The sequence below is a fragment of the Oncorhynchus mykiss genome, chromosome 10, assembly GCF_013265735.2.
Source record: "Oncorhynchus mykiss isolate Arlee chromosome 10, USDA_OmykA_1.1, whole genome shotgun sequence".
Taxonomy (NCBI): domain Eukaryota; kingdom Metazoa; phylum Chordata; class Actinopteri; order Salmoniformes; family Salmonidae; genus Oncorhynchus; species Oncorhynchus mykiss.
In genome coordinates this window covers 46,579,549-46,600,438 of record NC_048574.1, presented here as the reverse complement: position 1 = coordinate 46,600,438, position 20,890 = coordinate 46,579,549, and the positions used below count along the sequence as shown (strand labels likewise).

Below are 20,890 nucleotides of genomic sequence, written 5' to 3'. Positions count from 1 at the left end.
TGTAGACCCTGCCACATACCTCTTGTGTCTGAGCCGTTGAATTGCGACTCTACTTTGCCTCTATACTGACGCTTAGCTTGATTGATTGCCCTGCGGAGGGAATGGCTACACTGTTTGTATTCGGTCATGTTTCCGGTCACCTTGCCCTGGTTAAAAGCAGCGAATGCTGCCACCAATCCACGGTTTCTGGTTTGGGAATGTTTTAATAGTTGCTGTGGGTACGACATCGCCGATGCACTTGCTAATGAACTCGCTCACCGAATCAGCGTATTCGTCAATGTTGTTGTTGGATGCAATGCGGAACATATCCCAATACATGTGATTGAAGCAAACTTGAAGCATGGAATCAGATTGGTCGGACCAGCGTTGAACAGATCTGAGCGTGGAGGCTTCCTGTTTTAGTCTCTGTCTATAGGCTGGGAGCTACAAAATGGAGTCGTGGTCATTTTGTTTAGGTTACAGCCTTATTCTAAAACTGATTTGTTTTATTCCCCTCTTCATTCTACACACAATACCTCATAATGACAGAGCAAAAACTGTTTAGAAATGTTTGCTAATATAAAATAAACTGAAATGACACTTACATAGAGTACCAGTCAAAAGTTGACACCTACTCATTCAAGGGTTTTTCTATATTTGTACTATTTTCTACATTGTATAATAATACTGAAGACATCAACACATGGAATCATGTAGTAACCAAATGTGTTAAAAATATATATATATACAGTGCCTTGCGAAAGTATTCGGCCCCCTTGAACTTTGCGACCTTTTGCCACATTTCAGGCTTCAAACATAAAGATATAAAACTGTATATTTTTGTGAAGAATCAACAACAAGTGGGACCCAATCATGAAGTGGAACGACATTTATTGGATATTTCAAACTTTTTTAACAAATCAAAAACTGAAAAATTGGGCATGCAAAATTATTCAGCCCCTTTACTTTCAGTGCAGCAAACTCTCTCCAGAAGTTCAGTGAGGATCTCTGAATGATCCAATGTTGACCTAAATGACTAATGATGATAAATACAATCCACCTGTGTGTAATCAAGTCTCCGTATAAATGCACCTGCACTGTGATAGTCTCAGAGGTCCGTTAAAAGCGCAGAGAGCATCATGAAGAACAAGGAACACACCAGGCAGGTTCGAGATACTGTTGTGAAGAAGTTTAAAGCTGGATTTGGATACAAAAAGATTTCCCAAGCTTGAAACATCCCAAGGAGCACTGTGCAAGCGATAATATTGAAATGGAAGCTGTATCAGACCACTGCAAATCTACCAAGACCTGGCCGTCCCTCTAAACTTTCAGCTCATACAAGGAGAAGACTGATCAGAGATGCAGCCAAGAGGCCCATGATCACTCTGGATGAACTGCAGAGATCTACAGCTGAGGTGGGAGACTCTGTCCATAGGACAACAATCAGTCATATATAGCACAAATCTGGCCTTTATGGAAGAGTGGCAAGAAGAAAGCCATTTCTTAAAGATATCCATAAAAAAGTGTTGTTTAAAGTTTGCCACAAGCCACCTGGGAGACACACCAAACATGTGGAAGAAGGTGCTCTGGTCAGATGAAACCAAAATTGAACTTTTTGGCAACAATGCAAAACGTTATGTTTGGCGTAAAAGCAACACAGCTGAACACACCATCCCCACTGTCAAACATGGTGGTGGCAGCATCATGGTTTGGGCCTGCTTTTCTTCAGCAGGGACAGGGAAGATGGTTAAAATTGATGGGAAGATGGATGGAGCCAAATACAGGACCATTCTGGAAGAAAACCTGATGGAGTCTGCAAAAGACCTGAGACTGGGACGGAGATTTGTCTTCCAACAAGACAATGATCCAAAACATAAAGCAAAATCTACAATGGAATGGTTCAAAAATAAACATATCCAGGTGTTAGAATGGCCAAGTCAAAGTCCAGACCTGAATCCAATCGAGAATCTGTGGAAAGAACTGAAAACTGCTGTTCACAAATGCTCTCCATCCAACCTCACTGAGCTCGAGCTGTTTTGCAAGGAGGAATGGGAAAAAATGTCAGTCTCTCGATGTGCAAAACTGATAGAGACATACCCCAAGCGACTTACAGCTGTAATCTCAGCAAAAGGTGGTGCTACAAAGTATTAACTTAAGGGGGCTGAATAATTTTGCACGCCCAATTTTTCAGTTTTTGATTTGTTATTTATTTTGGAAATATCCAATAAATGTCGTTCCACTTCATGATTGTGTCCCACTTGTTGTTGATTCTTCACAAAAAAATACAGTTTTATATCTTTATGTTTGAAGCCTGAAATGTGGCAAAAGCTCGCAAAGTTCAAGGGGGCCGAATAATTTCGCAAGGCACTGTATATATTTTAGATTTTTCAAAATAGCCACCCTTTGCCTTGTTGACAGCTTTGCACACTCTTGGCATTCTCTTAACCAGCTTCACCTGGAATGGTTTTCCTTTCCAAGTCTTGAAGGAGTTCCCACATATGCTGGTAGCCATGCTGGTTAAGTGTGCCTTGAATTCTAAAGAAATCAGTCACCAGCAAAAGCACCCCCACACCACCTCCATGCTTCACAGTGGGAATCACACATTTTTTAGATCATCCATTCACCAACTCTGCGTCTCACAAAGACACAGCGGTTGGAACCAAAAATATTACATTTGGACTCATCAGACCAAAGGACAGATTTCCACCGGTCTAATGTCCATTGCTCATGTTTCTTGGTGTCCTTTAGTAGTGGTTTTCTTTGCAGCAATTCGACAATGAAGGCCTGATTCACACAGTCTCTGAACAGTTGATGTTGAGATGTGTCTGTTACTTGGAACTCTATGAAGCATTTATTTGGGCTGCAATTTCTGAGGCTGGTAACTCTAATGAACGTATCCTCTGCAGCAGAAGTAACTCTGGGTCTTCCTTTCCTGTGGCGATCCTCATGAGAGCCAGTTTCATCATAGCACTTGAAGAAATGTTCATAGTTCTTCAAATGTTCCGGATTGACTGACCATGTCTAAAAAGTAATGAATGGACTGTCGTTTCTCTTTGCTTATTTGAGCTGTTCTTGCTATAATATGGACTTGGTATTTTACCAAATAGGGCTATCTTCTGTATAACACCCCTACCTTGTCAAAACACAACTGATTGACTCAAACACATTGAGGAAAGAAATTCTACAAATTAACTTAACAAGGCACACCTGGTAATTGAAATGCATTCCAGGTGACTACTGGTTGAGAGAATGCCAAGAGTGTGCAAAGCTGTCAAGAGGCAAATGGTGGCTACTTTGAAGAATCTCAAAAATAAAATATATTTTGATTTAACACTTTTTTGGTTACTACATGATTCTATATATGTTATAGTTGATGTCACTATTATTCTACAATGTAGAAAATAGTGGAATGAGTAGGTTTGTACAAACTTGACAGGTACAGTAAGTATTCAGACCCAATAGTCAGTACTTTGTATAGGCACCTTTGGCAGCGATTACAGCCTTGAATCTGCTTGAGTATGACTAAGTTTAGCACACCTGTATTTGGGGAGTTTTTCCCATTCTTCTCTTCAGATCCTCTCAAACTCAGTCAGGTTGGATGGGGAGCATTGCTGCACAGCCATTTTCAGGTCTCTCCAGAGAGACATTCAGAGACATGTCCCGAAGCCACTCCTGCGTTGTCTTGGCTGTGTGCTTAGGGTTGTTGTCCTTCTGGAAGGTTCTCCCATCTTCACAGAGGAACTCTGTCAAAGTGACCATCGGGTTCTTGGTCACCTCCCTGACCAAGGCCCCCGATTGCTTAGTTTGGCTGGGCGACCAGCTCTAGGAAGTCTTGGTGGTTCTAAACTTCTTCCATTTAAAGAATGGAGGCCACTGTGTTCTTGGGGACCTTCAATTGCTGCACATTTTTTTTGGTACACTTCCCCAGATCTGTGCCTCGACACAATCCTGTCTCGGAGCTCTACGGACAATTCCTTTGACCTCATGGCTTGGTTTTTACTGACATGAACTGTCAACTGTGGGACCTTATTTAGACAGGTGTGCTCCTTTCCAAATCATGTCCAATCAAGTTCTAGAAACCTCAAGGACAACCAATGGAAAAAGGAAAGGGTCTAAATACTTAAGGTATAGTTTATATACACACACATTTGCACACACAACAAAGCACTTTGTCATTATGGGGTATTGTGTGTAGATTGCTGAGATGTCTATTTAAATTAGTCTAGGAATAAGGCTGTAACGTAACAATATGTGGAAAAAGTCAAGGGGTCTGAATACTTTCCAAATACACTTTGTGCCATTGAGGGTGTAAATGGGCAAGACAAAATATTTAAGTGCCTTTGAATGGGGTACGGTAGTAGGTGCCAGGGGCACCGGTTTGTGTCAAGAACTCCAACGCTGCAGGGTTTTTCACGTTTGTGTGCATCAAGAACGGTCCACCACCCAAAGGACATCCAGCTAACTTGACAACTGTGGGAAGCATTGGAGTCAACAATGGAGGCTAGCATATCTGCAGAAAGCTTGAGACACCTTGTAGAGTCCATGCCCCGACACATTTAAACTGTTCTGAGGGCAAAAGGGGAGGGTGGGTGCAACTAAATATAAGGAAGGTGTTCCTAATGTTTGGTATACTCAGTGTATATGTTAAGAAATTAGATTCACTTGAAATGGCAAATTTATGGCTAATTTAAAAAAATAAACTAAAATTAAACCTTTCAGATAAGTATGAGATTAACAAACCAACGTGTTAGACCTATCTGGAAAAAGCCAGATCCATACATTTTGTTACTTTATTTATTGGCATAAGCGTCAGATGGTATTGCTTGTTATCATCAATAAACAGATATGACCAGTGTTTCGGTGAACTAGCCCATCAATTCTGCCACATAGTGTTATCACCTATAAACATTTAACTGTGATATGGAACATGGCATAAATAAACTTAGTTCACAAGATTAAACATTTAGGATCTAGGTTGTGAGATGTTGGAAACCAACCAGAAAAACCTGGCTTTAACCAGCAAAACGGAATGTTTACTATACTAAACAGGAAAATCTAAACATGGGCTGTTCCCTACACGCCAATGTTTTTCACTTAACTCCCCAAAAACGTGCTTTTGTGCCAGTCACTCAAACCAGGCTAACATCTCATGATGCTACTGTTCAATCGTTTCTTTGAGATCTGTGTCATTTTGGAATAGGACCCACTAGCAACAAAACCCATATGAACTGAGCCAACATTGAAAGTAACATAAGTTGAATCTACATAAAGTTCTTCATACACGAGTTGTCATGCAGTCAATATGCTGTTCTGACCTTGTGTGCAAAGTCAAATGGCACGGACAAATCAATACGAAAATAGACATGTTCTTTCAGCAATGGAACCAAAAGCACAAATACGGACAGCATGGGAAACGAGCAGTGCATGGAAATCAGCATGATAGTCACAGTACAGTTGAAGTAATTTTTCCAACTGATCTCTTCACAGACAAACCCCCCCCCCCCCCCCCCCTAGAAATCTATTCTGCTGGAGACATGTTACATAGCGAGGTGCCTAAAATACTAGTGACATTTGCTGCCCCCTACTGGTCTTTAAGTGCACATGCATACATAAAGGCACAACTGCCCATTACACTTGTATTTGTTGGGAGTAAAATTGACAGTGGAGGAAAATAAATGTTTGCTCACAGGTGGACATAACACACCTGTACCTGATGTGCTATTGTAATAGGAGTGAGCCCTACTCATTAACGAAATCACTATCAAACCACATTGTGAGAATAAAATAAAACTTCACCGAAATCCCAATAAGTTCGGGAGAAGTGTGAACAAAGTGGCATGGCACCAGTAAATAAAAATCCTAACAAAAGCTATGGAGAGAGCCAGGAGAAAGTGTAAGAGCTAATTTTCTTCACAGTATGTATTTTGTAAAGTAGCACCTCGATTTTGTAACGCATCAGGAACAGCAGTCCTAGTGCAGGAAAGTTGGGATCGGGGTGGTAGGTGTCACCCATAGCATGGTCCAGTTTTGGCCAATCAAACCAAAGTGGTCAGCTTGTCTATTAGGTCATCGATAGTGTAGACTATGAGCTTGATGTCCTCCTTTTCTGCCATGCGGTGCTGGCCATGCTTGCGCAAGATGACGTCAACGTCGTTGCTCAGCACACGCTCGGCTAGCTGCATGGAGATGTGCCAGGGCACATCCTGGTCCTTCATCCCATGGATGAGCCTCACCGGGCAGGTCACTGGAATGGGGCTCTGCAGAACGCAGTGCTGCTCTGCCTCCTTCAGGAACTCTGTGGTGAACGTGATGGAGCCCTCCTCGTTGTGTTTGGTAGGAACCACCCACTGCCCCTTCTCTTCAATCTCCTTCCTCACCTAGAATGACAGGTGGCATTTAGACAAAATGCTTGAATTAGATTCTGGAGGTGGAGACATTATCTAAGATGGCAACCATTTTAAAAAGTTCTCAGGAAAGATGTTTTAATTATAATGCAATCTGAATTTTGTTCTTGCAATTTCAAGACTAACTGCATGCATTTCAGAATGAAGGATTTTCTGTTCCCTTTCTTTTGAACCCTCCTTCGGTTTGTTATGATCCATTTAATCAAGTGTCAGTCATGAGGGGAATAGTGGTCTGTAGAGCTTTAAGGTTATTGACAACTCAAGATGACTGACTCTGAACGCTGACTCACCTCAATAGGAAGTGTATTGAAGACCGTTACAAAGTGGTCAGCTGCTGTAGAGATGCCAACCATGGCCGCAGTTCTTTCTGGACGAGCTATGGCTGCCAGGCACATCAGCCAGCCGCCCATACTGGAGCCAACCAGAATCTGCAACACCAGAATAATTATCTAGATCAGAAATTACCCTCTAATGATAGCATGGATATCCCTAGTGTAAATAATGCATGCATGGAGGAACCAAAGGCTTCTGCAGGACAAGTAGAGGTATAATAACCTAATATCCTCCACATGGCCATCAGGGCTAGGTTTATTACTAACTCAGTGGTCAATTCACACTGCAATCTGTAACAGTTTTACATAAACTACCATCCCACTATTATACATGAGTCTATGCAGGTCTATTTCAGGTAATAATACTTTGTATTACACTGGCTGACCACAATTCATCTCATCATAGAAACAGAGGGGAGCGCCTTACTTGTGGCCCCTCCACAAGCTCGTCCAATACATATAGAACATCCCTCTTCCAGGTGCCGACAGTGCCGTCTACCATCTCACCTTCAGATGACCCACAGCCTGTATAGTCAAACCTGGGAAAGACCAAAGACTACATCATCATGATATGAGCAGCCTAGAACTCAATGAGAACAATGCAGACAAAAAAAAATAAACACAATGGCAACAAGTCCTGACCAACTCAAAGAATGACATGCATAATTGTAGAGAGATCAGACAGCTCTATTTTTCATGACTGAAAACGCTATAGCTCATTTACCTTAGGTAAGAGTGGCCTAGTGATTGGCAGAACTCCTCAAGGGCTTCTGCTTTCTTCCCCCCCATGTTAGAGGCAAACCCTGGCAAGAAGACTACACCTGGGCTCTTCCCCTTCACTTTTCTATAAGCCAGCTTCGGCAGGTCAGGGCGTGCTGCATACTGCACTGTAGACGACTTGTGTCTCACTCCTGGAAAACAGAAACATTACAACAACGTTTTGCATACATTTCCCCCAAACCATTGGGTCAATCTTGAAATACACGATTTCACTCAATGACACAGCTAGCCATGCCCATGTGACTTGGAGATGGTGGTGCTTTTACAATGGTTTGGTTTGTGGTTCCAATTTGTATGAGTCTTGTCAAGTGTTGTAGTCCAGTCTCGAGATCACAGAGGGTCTCGGATGCATTTTTACTCATCCAGTGAGGACTCGCCATTTCTTCCCGAGACCAGGGGCCTAATTTATAACCGTTGTAAATAGCTGTGCGCCCTATTTCTGAAAAGACTTCGCGCGCACACAAATTGAGATTAATGAACCATATACACATGCATGTTTCCCGTTAAAATCAGACCTGATGTTCATGCGAGCACAATTTTACAAGCCTTCTAACTCCATCTGAAAAACACCCATCATTCACCTTTTATGGTGACAATAACACTCTTCTTTGCTGTAAACCATGGAAGTATTAGAATTAGGCCAAGACAGTATCTAAAGGAAGTAGCAATGCGAACTTTATCAAATATCTTGAGGTATTGGCAGAATGTTTTTTGCAGGGGCATTTGCTGTATCTGACTGTTGTTTCAGAAACACAAAAACAATTGCTAATTGTTTTGGACCTGTAAACAGATTTACATTGACTTTTTCCCCTAACCTAAACACACTGCTGTGCCCTGGAATTCTGAAACATTGACCACGGCCAGCAGAGCAAATGAACTGCAGCGGTAGCCTACACACATCAATGCAAAAGATCCACTGTATGTTCACCTTAGTCTAATTCTACCGTTGGCCTGTGTTATAAACCGTGCCCCCTTTTCGGATGCATAAAACAAAAACAAATTATAATAGCTTATCTAATAGGCCCAATTAAATTAGATGCGTTGTATGGCTACTTTGTGAATATGAACTCATCATGGCCATATGAGGAAATCAGTCAACTGAAATGAATTCATTAGGCCCTAATCTATGGATTTCACATGACTAGGAACACAGATATGCATCTGATGGGGAGAACTTATTAACTTATTAACAGAACTTATTAAAAGAAAAAGGGACTCAATGGGCCTCAGGATCTTGTCAAGCTATCCCTGTCCATTCAAATTGCCATCGATAAAATGCAATTGTGTTTGTTGTCCGTAGCTTATGCCTGCCCATTCCATAACCCCACCGCCACCATTGGGCACTCTGTTCACAACGTTGACATCAGCAAACCGCTCACCCACACAACGCCATACACATGGTCGTACTACCAAATTCTCTAAAATTACATTGAGGTGGCTTTTGGTGAGAAATTAACACTACATTCTCTGGCAACAGCTCTGGTGGGCATTCCTGCAGTCAGCGTGCCAATTCCATGCTCCCTCAACTTGAGACATCTGTGGCATTGTGTTGTGTGACAAAACTGCACATTTTAGAGTGGCCTTTTATGGTCCACAGCACAATGGGTCACCCGTGGAATGATCATGCTGTTTAATCAGATTCTTGATATGCCACACCTGTCAGGTGGATGGATTATCTTGGCAAAGAGGAAAAGCTCACAAACCGGAATGTAAACAAATTAGTGATTTTTGTTGTTGTTGAGAAATACGCTTTTTGTACGTATGGAACATTTCTGGGATACTTTCAGCTCATGAAACATGGGACCAACACTATATGTTGCATTTATGTTTTTGTTCAGTGTATTTCACAAGTATAACACCATGAGTCAGAAAAGGTGAGGAATTTATTCTGCAATGATCATGGAAATTTATTTTTAAACATGTGACTATTTCTAATTATTTTAGAATCCAAAGAAAATATATAGGCGTAGATTTTTGCTCTTCTCACTAACGGCAAATGAATGCATCTTCGTATTATATTTAGCTACCTGTTATTTTTTAAATGATTAAGCGTGTCATCATACTGTATATTCCTATTTGCCCAAGTCTACTCCTAGGCTACTTTTGCATTCTTGAAATGCAATACCTAAACCACTAGAAACTGTGCGTACGAATAGTCTAAAGATTGCGGGAGGAGAAGCACATTCTTACGTCAAGATACATCAAGAGTTTCATAAATGCCAACTTCTGCATGATAACTGGCACACGCATGTTTTGGGGCATACTTTGTGGTTATGCAAGGTTTCTAAATGATGCCCCAGTGGAGTAAAAAAAATCTGAATTATCAGCCCCAGTTCAGTCAGTGCATAAAAAAGTGCTTTGCCAAGCCAGAGATCAACACTCATTTCATGACATGTATATCTTATAGCCTATTCAAACCTGGGCTTCCTACATTACTGTCCTTTACTTTTGTTGAAACATTTCCTCAAACCTTGTCACGCTCTTCAGAATTTCCTTGCTCCCCTAGAAGCCCGGGGCAAATTGTAAGTTTATCATGGTCTGTATCTATCCTTTACAGACCATGGCTAGTGATAGTGATAATTTGAAGGGTGACTATTTGCCCTGAATACATATTTCCACCACTGAATGGCTATAAAATCCATATGTTCCCCCCGGTCTTGGGTGGTCTCGAACACTGGTCTTGTCACACCTTTGACTAATCATGGTCTGTTCTGACTAGCTAGCTAATGGTGCTTTCAAAACAACTCTGAAACTGAATTATTTATTTATTTATTTTTTTGCATAGAACCTCCTATTGGTCAATTCTGATATTTTCCAAGTGGGAAACTCGGAGCTCATTTTCCTACAAAGAGTTTCCGAGTAATGAGTTGTCATAATACTGACAACTGATGAATAGCTGCTGGCGAGTTAGCCAAGTTAGCTGCAGGCTTGCAATAGCTAGGTAGCTACTTGTAACTAACTAGCTAGCTGCAGGGTGGGATGCAGCTGGCTGATGAAACTATGGCAGCGAGCAAAATAAACGCCTCCGTTGTATTGCTGAATGTACAATCACTGGAGAACAAACTGGTGGATCGCCGATGAAGACCGTCCTATCAAAAGGGACCTGAAGAACTAATATTCTATATTACTCTGAAACTTAGCTAAACAAGGACATGGATAATACTCTAGCTGGTGTTTCTATGCATCGGCAGGACAGAACGGCAGCGTTGGGAAAGCTCAAGGGAGGAAGTGTGTCTTAACAGCTGGTGCACGATCTCTAATATTAAGGAAGTCTCGAGGTTCTGCATGCCCGAGTTAGAATACCTCATGATAAGCTGTAAACCATACTATTTATCAAGAGAGTTTATCTATATTTGTCATAGCTGTCCATTTATCACCACAAACCAAGGCTGGCACTAAGACCACACTTAATGAGCTGTATAGGGCTATAAGCGAACAAGAAAACGCTCATCCAGAGGCTGCGATCCTAGTGGCCGGTGATTTTAAGGTAGCACGTCACCTGTGCAACTAGAGGTAAAAAAATATTTTAATCAACACTCTAGACCACCTTTACACCCTACCCCACACACAAAGCTCTCCCACCATTTGGCAAATCTGAAGCGCTCAATACGGAAGTGGTCCGATGAAGCCGTTGCTAAGCTCGTTTCGCTAGCAGAGAAGTTGGGTTGTCACAATACCAGTATTATGATACTCCAAGGTATCGTGGCAAGGAAGCAAAACATGTAGTGGACAACATTTGAGGAAAACAGTCCTAATGTTGGAAACAAGCAGCCTTGTGTGACCCAGAATCACATTTATTTTCCAAGAACACAATATATTTACACAAGATAGGTTTTTAAAGGACCAAAGAGTAAAGTCAGCTTCGTGTTTTCCTTTTTTCCATGGAAAAGCAGGTATCCCAGTATCGTGACAACCTTAGCAGAGACTGGAATATGTTCCGGGACTCATCCAGTGGCATTAAGGAGTATATCACATCATTCACTGGCTTCATTAATAAGAGCATTTGTCAACATCCCAAAGTGACCGTACATATCCCACCCAAAAGCCATGGATTACAGGCAACAGCCGCACTGAGCTAAAGGCTGGAGCTGTCGCGTTCAAGAAGCCGGTCACAAACCCGGACAAGAAATACCGCTACGCACGCCGAACCATCAAACAGGCAAAGCATCATTACGGCACTAAGATGGAATCCTACTACACCGGCTCTGATGCTCGTCGGATGTGGCAGGGCTTGCAAACTATCACGAATTATAAAGGAAAACCCAGCCGCGGGCTGCCAAGTGACACGAGCCTACCAGAGAAGCTAAGTGTCTATGTTCGCGTCGAGGCTAGCAACACTGAACCATGCATGAGAGCACCAGCCGTTCCGGACAACTGTGTGATCATGTTCTCCATAGCCGATGAGAGTAAGCCCTTTAAACAGGTCAAAATTCACAAGGCCAGATTACCAGGATGCATACTCCGAGCATGCACTGACCAGCTGGCAAGTGTCTTCACTGACATTTTCAACATCTGCCTGACCCAGTCTGTAATACCTATATGTTTCAAGCAGACTACCATAGTCGCTGTGTCGAAGAAAGCCACGGTAACCGATCTAAATGACTATCGCCCCATAGCATTCACATCTGTAGCCATGAAATGCCTTGAAAAGCTGGTCATGGCTCACAACATCACAATCATCCCAGACACTCTAGTCACACTCAAACATGCATACCACCCCAACAGATGACAATCTCAATTGTACTCCACACTGCCCTTTCCCACATGGACAAAAGGAACATTTAAGTGAGAATACTGTTCAGTGACTTGAGCTCAGCGTTCAACACCATAGTGCCCTCCAAACTCATCACTAAGCTAAGGATCCTGGTACTGAACACTTCTCTTTGAAACTTGATCCTGGACTTCCTGACAGGACGCCCTAAGGAGGTGAGGCTAGGAAACAACACATCCGCCACATTGATCCTCAACACGGGGGCCCCTTAGGGGTGTATGCTTAGTCCCTCCTGTACTCCCTGCTTATCCACCACTGCGTGGCCAACACGACTTCAACACCATCATTAAGTTTGCAGACGACACAACGGTGGTAGGCCTGATCACCGACAACGATGAGACAGCCTATAGGGAGAAGGTCAGATCTGGCAGTGTGGTCAACCTCCCCCTCAATGTGATCAAGACAAAGGAGATGATTGTGGACTACATGAAAAGGATGGCCGAGCACGCCCCTATTCACATCGATGGGGCTGTAGTGGAGCATGTTGAGAGCTTCAAGTTCCTTGGTGTCCACATCAACAAACTATCATGATTCAAACACACCAAGACAGTCAAGTCATGAAGAGGGCACGACAACACCCATTCCCCCGCAGGAGACTGAAAAGATTTGGCATGTGTCCTCAGATCCTCAAAAGTTCTACAGCTCCACCATTGAGAGCATCCCAACTGGTTGCATCATCGCCTGGTATGGCAACTGCTCGGCATCCAAAGCATTACAGGAGGGTACATCACTGGGGCCAAGCTTCCTGCCATCCAAGACCTCTATACCAGGCGGTGTCAGAGGAAGGCCCTACAAATTGTTAAAGGCTCCAGCCACCCTAGTCATAGACTGTTCTCTCTGTTACCACACGACAAGTGGTACCAGAGTGCCAAGTCTAGGTTCAAAAGGCTCCTTAACAGCTTCTACCTCTAAGCCATAAGACTGCTGAACAGTTAATCAAATGGCTAACCCGGACTACGTGCATCGACAACAAAAAAGACGCTCCTGCTACACACTATTATTTATGCAGTCACTTTACCCCCACCTACCTGTACATATTACCTCGACTAACCTGTAGCCCTGCACATCGACTCAGTACCGGTGCCCCTTGTATATAGCCTCGTTATTGTTATTTTATTGTGTTTATTTAGTAAATATTTTCTTAACTCTTATTTTACTTAACTGCATTGTTGGTTATGGGCTTGTAAGCATTTCATGGTAAGGTTGTATTCGGTGCATGTGACAAATAAAATTTGATTTGATTTTTGACATCAGCTCAGACAGATCCAGCTCAAAGGCCCAGCTCATGAGCTCCATCAGAAGCAGATATTAACTTAGATTGGACAATTAACTTGTTACTGAAAATGTTAGTGCATCAAATAGCATTCGTTCTCTAATCAAACCGAATCGTTTAACTAAAACGTATTGTTCTTGTATCATATCTCATCTAGATGTGTCGAATCATATTGAAAGGGCACGATGCAAATCCCTACTAGATTCCTCTTTTACTTCACTCATTTTCTTTTCCTCTGCTGGCCGTGGTTAATTCCTACCACATACAGTACCAGTCAAAAGTTTGAACACCTACTCATGCAAGTGTTTTTCATTATTGTTACCATTTTCTACATTGTAGAATAATAGTGAAGACATCAAAACTATGAAATAGCACATATGGAATCATGTAGTAACCAGTGTTAAATCAAAATAAATGTTATTTGAGATTCTTCAAAGTAGCCACCCTTTGCATTGATGACAGCTTTGCACACTTGGCATTCTCTCAACCAACTTCATGACATCAGTCACCTGGAATGCATTTCAATGAACAGGTATGCCTTGTTAAAAGTTAAATTCAACAAATTATTTCCTTCTCAATTAATTTGAGCCAATCAATTGTGTTGTGACGAGGCAGGGCTGGTATACAGAAGATAGCCCAAATAAATGCTTCCGAGTTCAATTAACAGACACATCAACATCAACTATTCAGAGGAGACTGCATGAATCAGGTCTTCATGGTTGAATTGCTGCAAAGAAACCACTTCTCAGGGACACCAATAAGAAGGAGACTTGCTTGGGCCAAGAAACACAAGCAACGGACATTAGCCAGGGAAAATCTGTCCTTTGGGCTGATGTATCCAAATTAGATTTTTGGTTCCAACTGGTGTGTCTTTGTGAGACGCAGAGTACATGAACAGATTCTCTGCATGTGTAGTTCCCACCGTGAAGCATGGTGGAGGTGGTGTGATGGTGCTTTGTTGGTTACACTGTCTGATTTATTTAGAATTCAAGGTACACTTAACCAGCATGGCTACCACAGCATTCTGCAGTGATACGCCATCCCATCTGGTTTGGGCATAGCGGGACTATCATTTGTTTCTCAACAGGACAATGACCCAACCCACCTCCAGGCTGTGTAAGGGCTATTTGACCCAGAAGGAGTGTGATGGAGTGCTGCACTAGCCTCCACAATCAACCGACCTCAACCCAATTGAGATGGTTTGGGACGAGTTGGACTGCAGACTGAAAGAAAATGAGCCAACAAGTGCTCAGCATGTGGGAACTCCTTCAAGAATGTTGGAAAAGCATTCCTGGTGAAGCTGGTTGAGAGAATGCCGAGTGTGCAAAGCTATCAAGGCAACTGCTACTTTGAAGAACCTAAAAAAATATATTTTGATTTGTTTACCACTTTTTTGGTTACTACATGATTCCATGTGTTAGTGAAGACATCACAACTATGAACTATTATTCTACAATGTAGAAAATAGTAAAAAATAAAGTAAAACCCTTGAATGACTAGGTGTCCAAACTTGACTGGTACTGTATGCGTGAACTCCTTTTCTTTCCTAGATTCCTTTCCTCACTCCTTTTCCACATTTCCTAGCTCCCTTTTATTCCTTCATCCTCTTTTCCTAGATTCGTTTCCCCTCGCTCGCTTTTCCGCCACTACTCCTTGCCTAGCTCCCTTTCTACTGGATGTTGTTAATCATTGGGAAGGAGGTAAGGAAAGGAAGCTAAGACAGCAGGATAAGGAAACTAGGTAATGAGGAAAGGGAGTGGGGAAAGGAATCTAGAAGGGAGCTAGGAAAGGAGATAAGAAAAGATGGGGAAGGATGACAGGAAATGGAGTTAGGGAAGGAAGATAACTAACCGACTTGGGTTTTTGAAGCAGTGATTTTGTAGAAACATTGATTAATTTAGAAAATCTTTCTAGTTAGCTTGTCAGTAACAACTCAATGTTTTTCGTTATGCATTTAGCTACAGTAAGCAAAAGTTAGCTAACTAGATTGCTAGCCGCTAACGTTAGCTAGCATTGGGCAGAGGTATTAGAAAATGAATCTCTGCTTTAGGTAGCTAAATTAGCTGTTACTTTGTTCACTGTATTTTGGTTGTAAAGTTAACATTAGCGACACCTGACACCTGTATAACTTGTTTGTGAATGACTGTTAATAGTTGCGACATAAATCAAACTTGTATAGTAGCTAGCTACTCACCGAAAAACGTAACAGGTTTTCTTTGGACATGTAACGTTAATTGGAAAATCCTGCTGAAATGCCTGGCTAGTGGAAACGCCATTCTGTGCTGCGACGGAGGGGTGAGAAGGACAAGACTCCGACTGAATAGTTCGACTCCTGCCACACCCTACACTGGAGGGAAAACGTGGGTTTGTGTGATCTTGCTAGCTAGCTGCTTCTTCTTGTTCACTGGTATCATGAAGTTCGCACATTTTGTTTGTGCATGCCGCCATCTACTGTGCGGGAGTGTGTGATCGATCACGTTATATTTTGTGAAACAAAAATAAAAAGGAAGGGGGAAAAGAAAAATGTGCACCACCAACTAACCCTACACCGATAGATCACTATTTAAAAAAATAAATAAAAAATCAGAAAAATAAACACCACCCCATTCCACTATTTTGACCCTAACTGACCCTACACCAGGCAAACAGCCTGGATGGACAGAAGTCTTTAATTCAACACACCTTGTAACTCTTCTGCAGTAAAACTTCATTACACCCAAGTACTTCTCTGCAGCTGCCACGGCAACATATATTTTCTGTAATTTACGTTCCATTTCTGCGGTACAGTTAATAACCATGGCAATGAATGCTAAGAAGCTAACTTTACTGAAGCAGAAATTCATATCACTCTGTATTGGCTTAGGTCTACTACTCACCCTTGACCCATTATCCCCTACTCTTCACTGCCTCGCAGCATATGACACCTGTTCTGCTCTGACCCTGGCAACCTCAATCTGTCTCTCTTGCACGAGCACTTCTGATCCGCAGCAACATGGGCACCCCCAGAATTGGCACATACAGGTTTCTCCTCTGATACTACACATTCCTTTATCCCATGCCCTCCTGCACACTTCTCACATCTTAGAATCTCCCTCCTACACACTGCTGCAACATGACCATAAGCTTGGCATCTGAAACACCTTAGTGGGTTCAGCACAAAAGTTCTCATGGGATAACTGACAAATCCTAACAAGTCCATATCGAGCTACCTTCACCGATTGAACAGTTCCCAAATTATTTTCTACCCATCCTGAGACTACATATGGGTCAGCCAAAAGGCAGGGATCCACTTCGTCCATGGTTATCCTTTGCATGACCATCGGGGTGAGGCTCTTACTCAGAGGTCTTCACCACACCTGCCACCACAGGTAATTCCTCCTCATGCTCGTCAGGTTCAATTTCTGAGCCATCAAAGACAGCAGGGTACGGTTTGTACTTGGTGCAATTCTCCCTGAACACACATCTTCCCGCTGCACTCGGCTCTTCTTCTTCCTCGCTGTCCATAACCACATCTATCCAATCACCACGTGCATGCATGTCTTCATCCGCTGTATTGTTTGCAGAACACGCACTGAGGGCCTTTCTCCAATACCCAACTTCTGTTCCTTAGCCCAATTTACTAGTCTGGCTATCCCTGGCCTCTCCATGGTCACAAAATGTGGGCTGCTCTATATCTTAGAGCCTTTAAAATGGCAAACCAATCTAGCTAGTTAGCTAGCATACTGAAAGAAAAAAAAAATTCTGCCCACTTGAGCTGACCAGGAAAAAACTCTGGGCCCTAATGTTGCTTTTAAGACAACTGGGAACTTCGGGGGAAAAACGAGGTCAAATCCTGAGGCTACTTGAGGCTTATTTGATCTAATAGAAGTTTTGTAATGGTTAGGTTGTTATGAATCCACTGCTATAAGTGGGTGCACATGGCATTTTGACAACTTAAAAAAAAAAAACTTTATGTGGTTGTGCCTGTTGTCGTAGAGATAGAACAGAGGACTCATCATGGATATAACCTGCTTTAATGTACTACTTTAAAATGTACTACTTTAAAATAGAGATCGCCTCAGTGGTGCTGCACATGCTGTCACAGACGTTATACCGATTTCAAGTAGGGTAAAGAAATGTGGAGAGTCTGTATATTAGTGGTATACAATTGAGTCTGTTCCATATCTGACCATACTGCTGTGGTGAGATCCGTAGGAATACTGCATTAGGAGTGCTTATTTCAAACAGTGTTCCGTAAGCCACGCCCCAGTGGGCAGAGCTAGGCATGTTGCACTGGGACACGTTTTAATATGATGAAAAGCCTCTTAATTTACAATGGGGTGAACTGAGTGGAGGGGAATCGGTTGTCCTCTTGGAAGGTGGCAGAAATGGAAAAATGGAGGAAAATGTAACATATGAGTAAATTGCACAGAACTTTTGGAAGCCCTGGAAAAGGAAATTGAATGTGATGAGAGTAAGGATGAATTAAATGCGGTGGCAGGTGCAGTGATGATCGCCCGAGAAGGAACTGAGTGTAGAGGGAAGCGATGTGATGAGAAAGGTTGGCGTTAAGTGCAAAAAGAGGGATATGTGTTCCAGTAGTTCAGAGATGGAACCTGAAGTGAGTGAAGATTAAGTACCTGCAGTGAGGACCACTGAGTTCGAGCCTCATCCCGATGATGACAAGGATGATTCCGGCCCAGTGGGAGTGAGATTTGTTGAGAGAATGGATCCTTGTATTCTGGCTGATCCATATGTAGTGTCAGGTTTGGTGGAGAAGAAGTTCAGGACTGCCGAGTCGGTGAAAGTAAAGAGTAGTGGACTCGTGATGATTTATTGTTTCTTCTGTTCAGAGGGAGCGGGCACTCTCGCCCAAGTGACTCGGGACAAGAACTGTGACTTGCTTTGCTCTCCGGACCAGGGTGCCGCTGAAAGGAGGGTGGCATTAAGTGTTGAGGAAGATCAGCTGAAATGGAAGATTCCTGGTGTCTGTCATGCCTGCCATTTGGTGCGACGCAGATCCAGTGGAAAGCCTGGTGAAACGGAGAAGACATTGTCTGTCCTGCTGAGTTTTGATGCAGTGTCTTTGCCTGACAAGGTCAAGTTAGGATGTCAGTTATCCTGTGAGAGCTTTGGTTCCGAAAATACTACAGTGTTTTAAGTCCCAAGCTTATGGTCATGTTGCAGCAGTGTGTAGTAGGGAGACTCCTAGATGTGAGAAGTGTGCAGGAGGGCATGGGACAAAGGAATGTGTAGTATTAGTGGAGAAAGTTATGTGTGTTAGCTGTGGGGGTGCCCATGGGGCTAGAGACTGGAGGTGTCAGGTGAGAGAAAGGCAGGTTGAGGTTGCCAACCCAATCCCAAAAAAAGAAGAAGAATTTACAATGCGTCTGCCGTGGTTCTGTGTGGCCTAGTTAATCTAATATATTTGAGACTAGTGTATTGCAGTTAATTTTGTCTTTGACTTAATAAGTCAAATATATTTGAGTAGTTGACAGGGAAACAACAACGAGTCCCAGACAGTTTGCAATAGAACATACCAGAAGGGGCATCGTTTACTAGGCTACTTATTGGGATCATGATCACCACCAGTGTTTGGAATACATTGAGTTTGTTGACAAAACAGACCATGGGACACCTTTTCACACAGAGATTTATTTGTCAAAGGTCTGCGGTGGGTCTGTGTAAACTCTCGATTATATTGGAGACAGGTTTATAGCAGTCAATGTCATCTATTAATGTACTGTTATAGTACACAGAACAAAAATATAAATGCAACATGTAATGTGCTGGTTTCATGAGCTGAAATAAAAGATCAAAGAAACGTTCCGTGCACACAAAAATGCGTGTTTGTTTACATCCCTGTTAGTGAGCATTTTATCCTTTGTCAAGATAATCCATCCAGCTGACAGGTGTGGCATATCAAGAAGCTGAATAAACAGCATGCTCGTTACATAGGGTCACCTTATGCTGGGGACAATAAAAGGCCACTCTAAAAATGTGCAGTTTTGTCACACAACACAATGCCACAGATGTCTGAAGTTTTGAGGGAGCATGCAATTGGCATGCTGACTGCAAAAATGTCCAGAGTTGTTGCCAGAGAATTGAATATTAGTCTCTCTAGCGTAAGCCGCCTGCAACATCGTTTTAGAGAATTTGGCAGTACTTCCAACCGGCCTCACAACTGCAGACCACGTGCGGAAGAGTATTTCTGTCTGTAATAAAGCCCTTTTGTGGGGAAAAAAATATTCTGATTGGCTGGCCCACCCACAGGCCCACCCACTTGGGAGCCAGGCCCATCCATGGCTGCACCCCTGCCCAGTCATGTGAAATCCATAAATTAGGGCCTTATCATTTTATTTCAATTGACTGATTTCCTTACATGATCTGTAACTCAGAAAATTCTTTGAAATTGTTGCATGTTTTGTTTATATTTTTGTTCAGTATATTTCTAAGTAGCAGCCATATCAGCCAGGGAAACTAATTGTTTTCACTTTATGATAGAACATTTTTCTGCCTGACTGTGGCGCTCTTTACCTGAATTGTAAGGATTTTCTTGTGAGCACAACAAAACTACTTATTTAGCTCAAATAGAGATATAATTGAATGTTGTTTTCTTTGAAAAGATGGGCTGAGTTGAGAATAGAACATTCCGTTTTCTGCCTGAGTGTGGCACTATTTACCACAATTTCCTGGATTATTTTGTGACCAGTACAAAACGATATACTTATTTTACTCAACTAGAGATTTAAATAAATGGTGTTTCTTTGAAAAGATGGGCCTGGCTGACATGAAAGACAAAAAAACATTAAGGGGAAAGGATCTACAGACACAGAGGCTGGTAATCTTTCTGCACATCTCTTTATTTACAATGCTCAACAAAGGATCAATTACCGGTGTGATCATATAGCCTACCTAAATTTTTTAAATCGAATTTTAAAAAATGTCCCAAACAACAATGCATTGGCAAGGCAATTCAAGCGAAGCTAATATGCAGTGATAATGTATTGGACCTATAGCTTACTGCACAAACCTCAGCTACAATACTGTTTTAATTGGTCAATGTTGCATAGGCTTACGTTTCTTAAGTCGTGTTAAACAAATGTGCTTGCATTTTGACTCAGAAAGTGATCTTGACTCAGAAAAGGTTGGTACACCGCTGTTCTACACTTTTCCCTGTCAACACTATCAACGTTTGCCTTTACTATGGCAATTGTGATTGAATCACGCGATATTAGCAGCTTTCAATGCAACATACCGAAACAAAACTTACTATGCAAGATATTTTGTTGTAGGCATAGCGCATCCGAGTAGGATTCTATTGAATTGACATGCACTCCTCAGCCCGCACTCTACACAGACCGATGAGGCA

At 42.3% G+C, this 20,890-nt stretch overlaps 1 protein-coding gene across 1 annotated transcript; it reads right to left on the bottom strand.

Annotated features, from left to right (window-relative positions):
* Window positions 1-4,670: 4,670 nt before the first annotated feature.
* LOC110534098 (mycophenolic acid acyl-glucuronide esterase, mitochondrial) lies at window positions 4,671-15,944 on the bottom strand. Its single transcript, XM_021618768.2, has 5 exons — window positions 15,734-15,944; window positions 7,440-7,626; window positions 7,143-7,254; window positions 6,674-6,811; window positions 4,671-6,356 (listed from the first exon to the last, which is right to left on the bottom strand). The coding sequence occupies exons 1-5, from the start codon at window positions 15,813-15,815 to the stop codon at window positions 6,015-6,017; spliced, it is 861 nt and encodes a 286-aa protein (XP_021474443.2). The 5' UTR covers window positions 15,816-15,944; the 3' UTR covers window positions 4,671-6,014.
* Window positions 15,945-20,890: the final 4,946 nt, after the last annotated feature.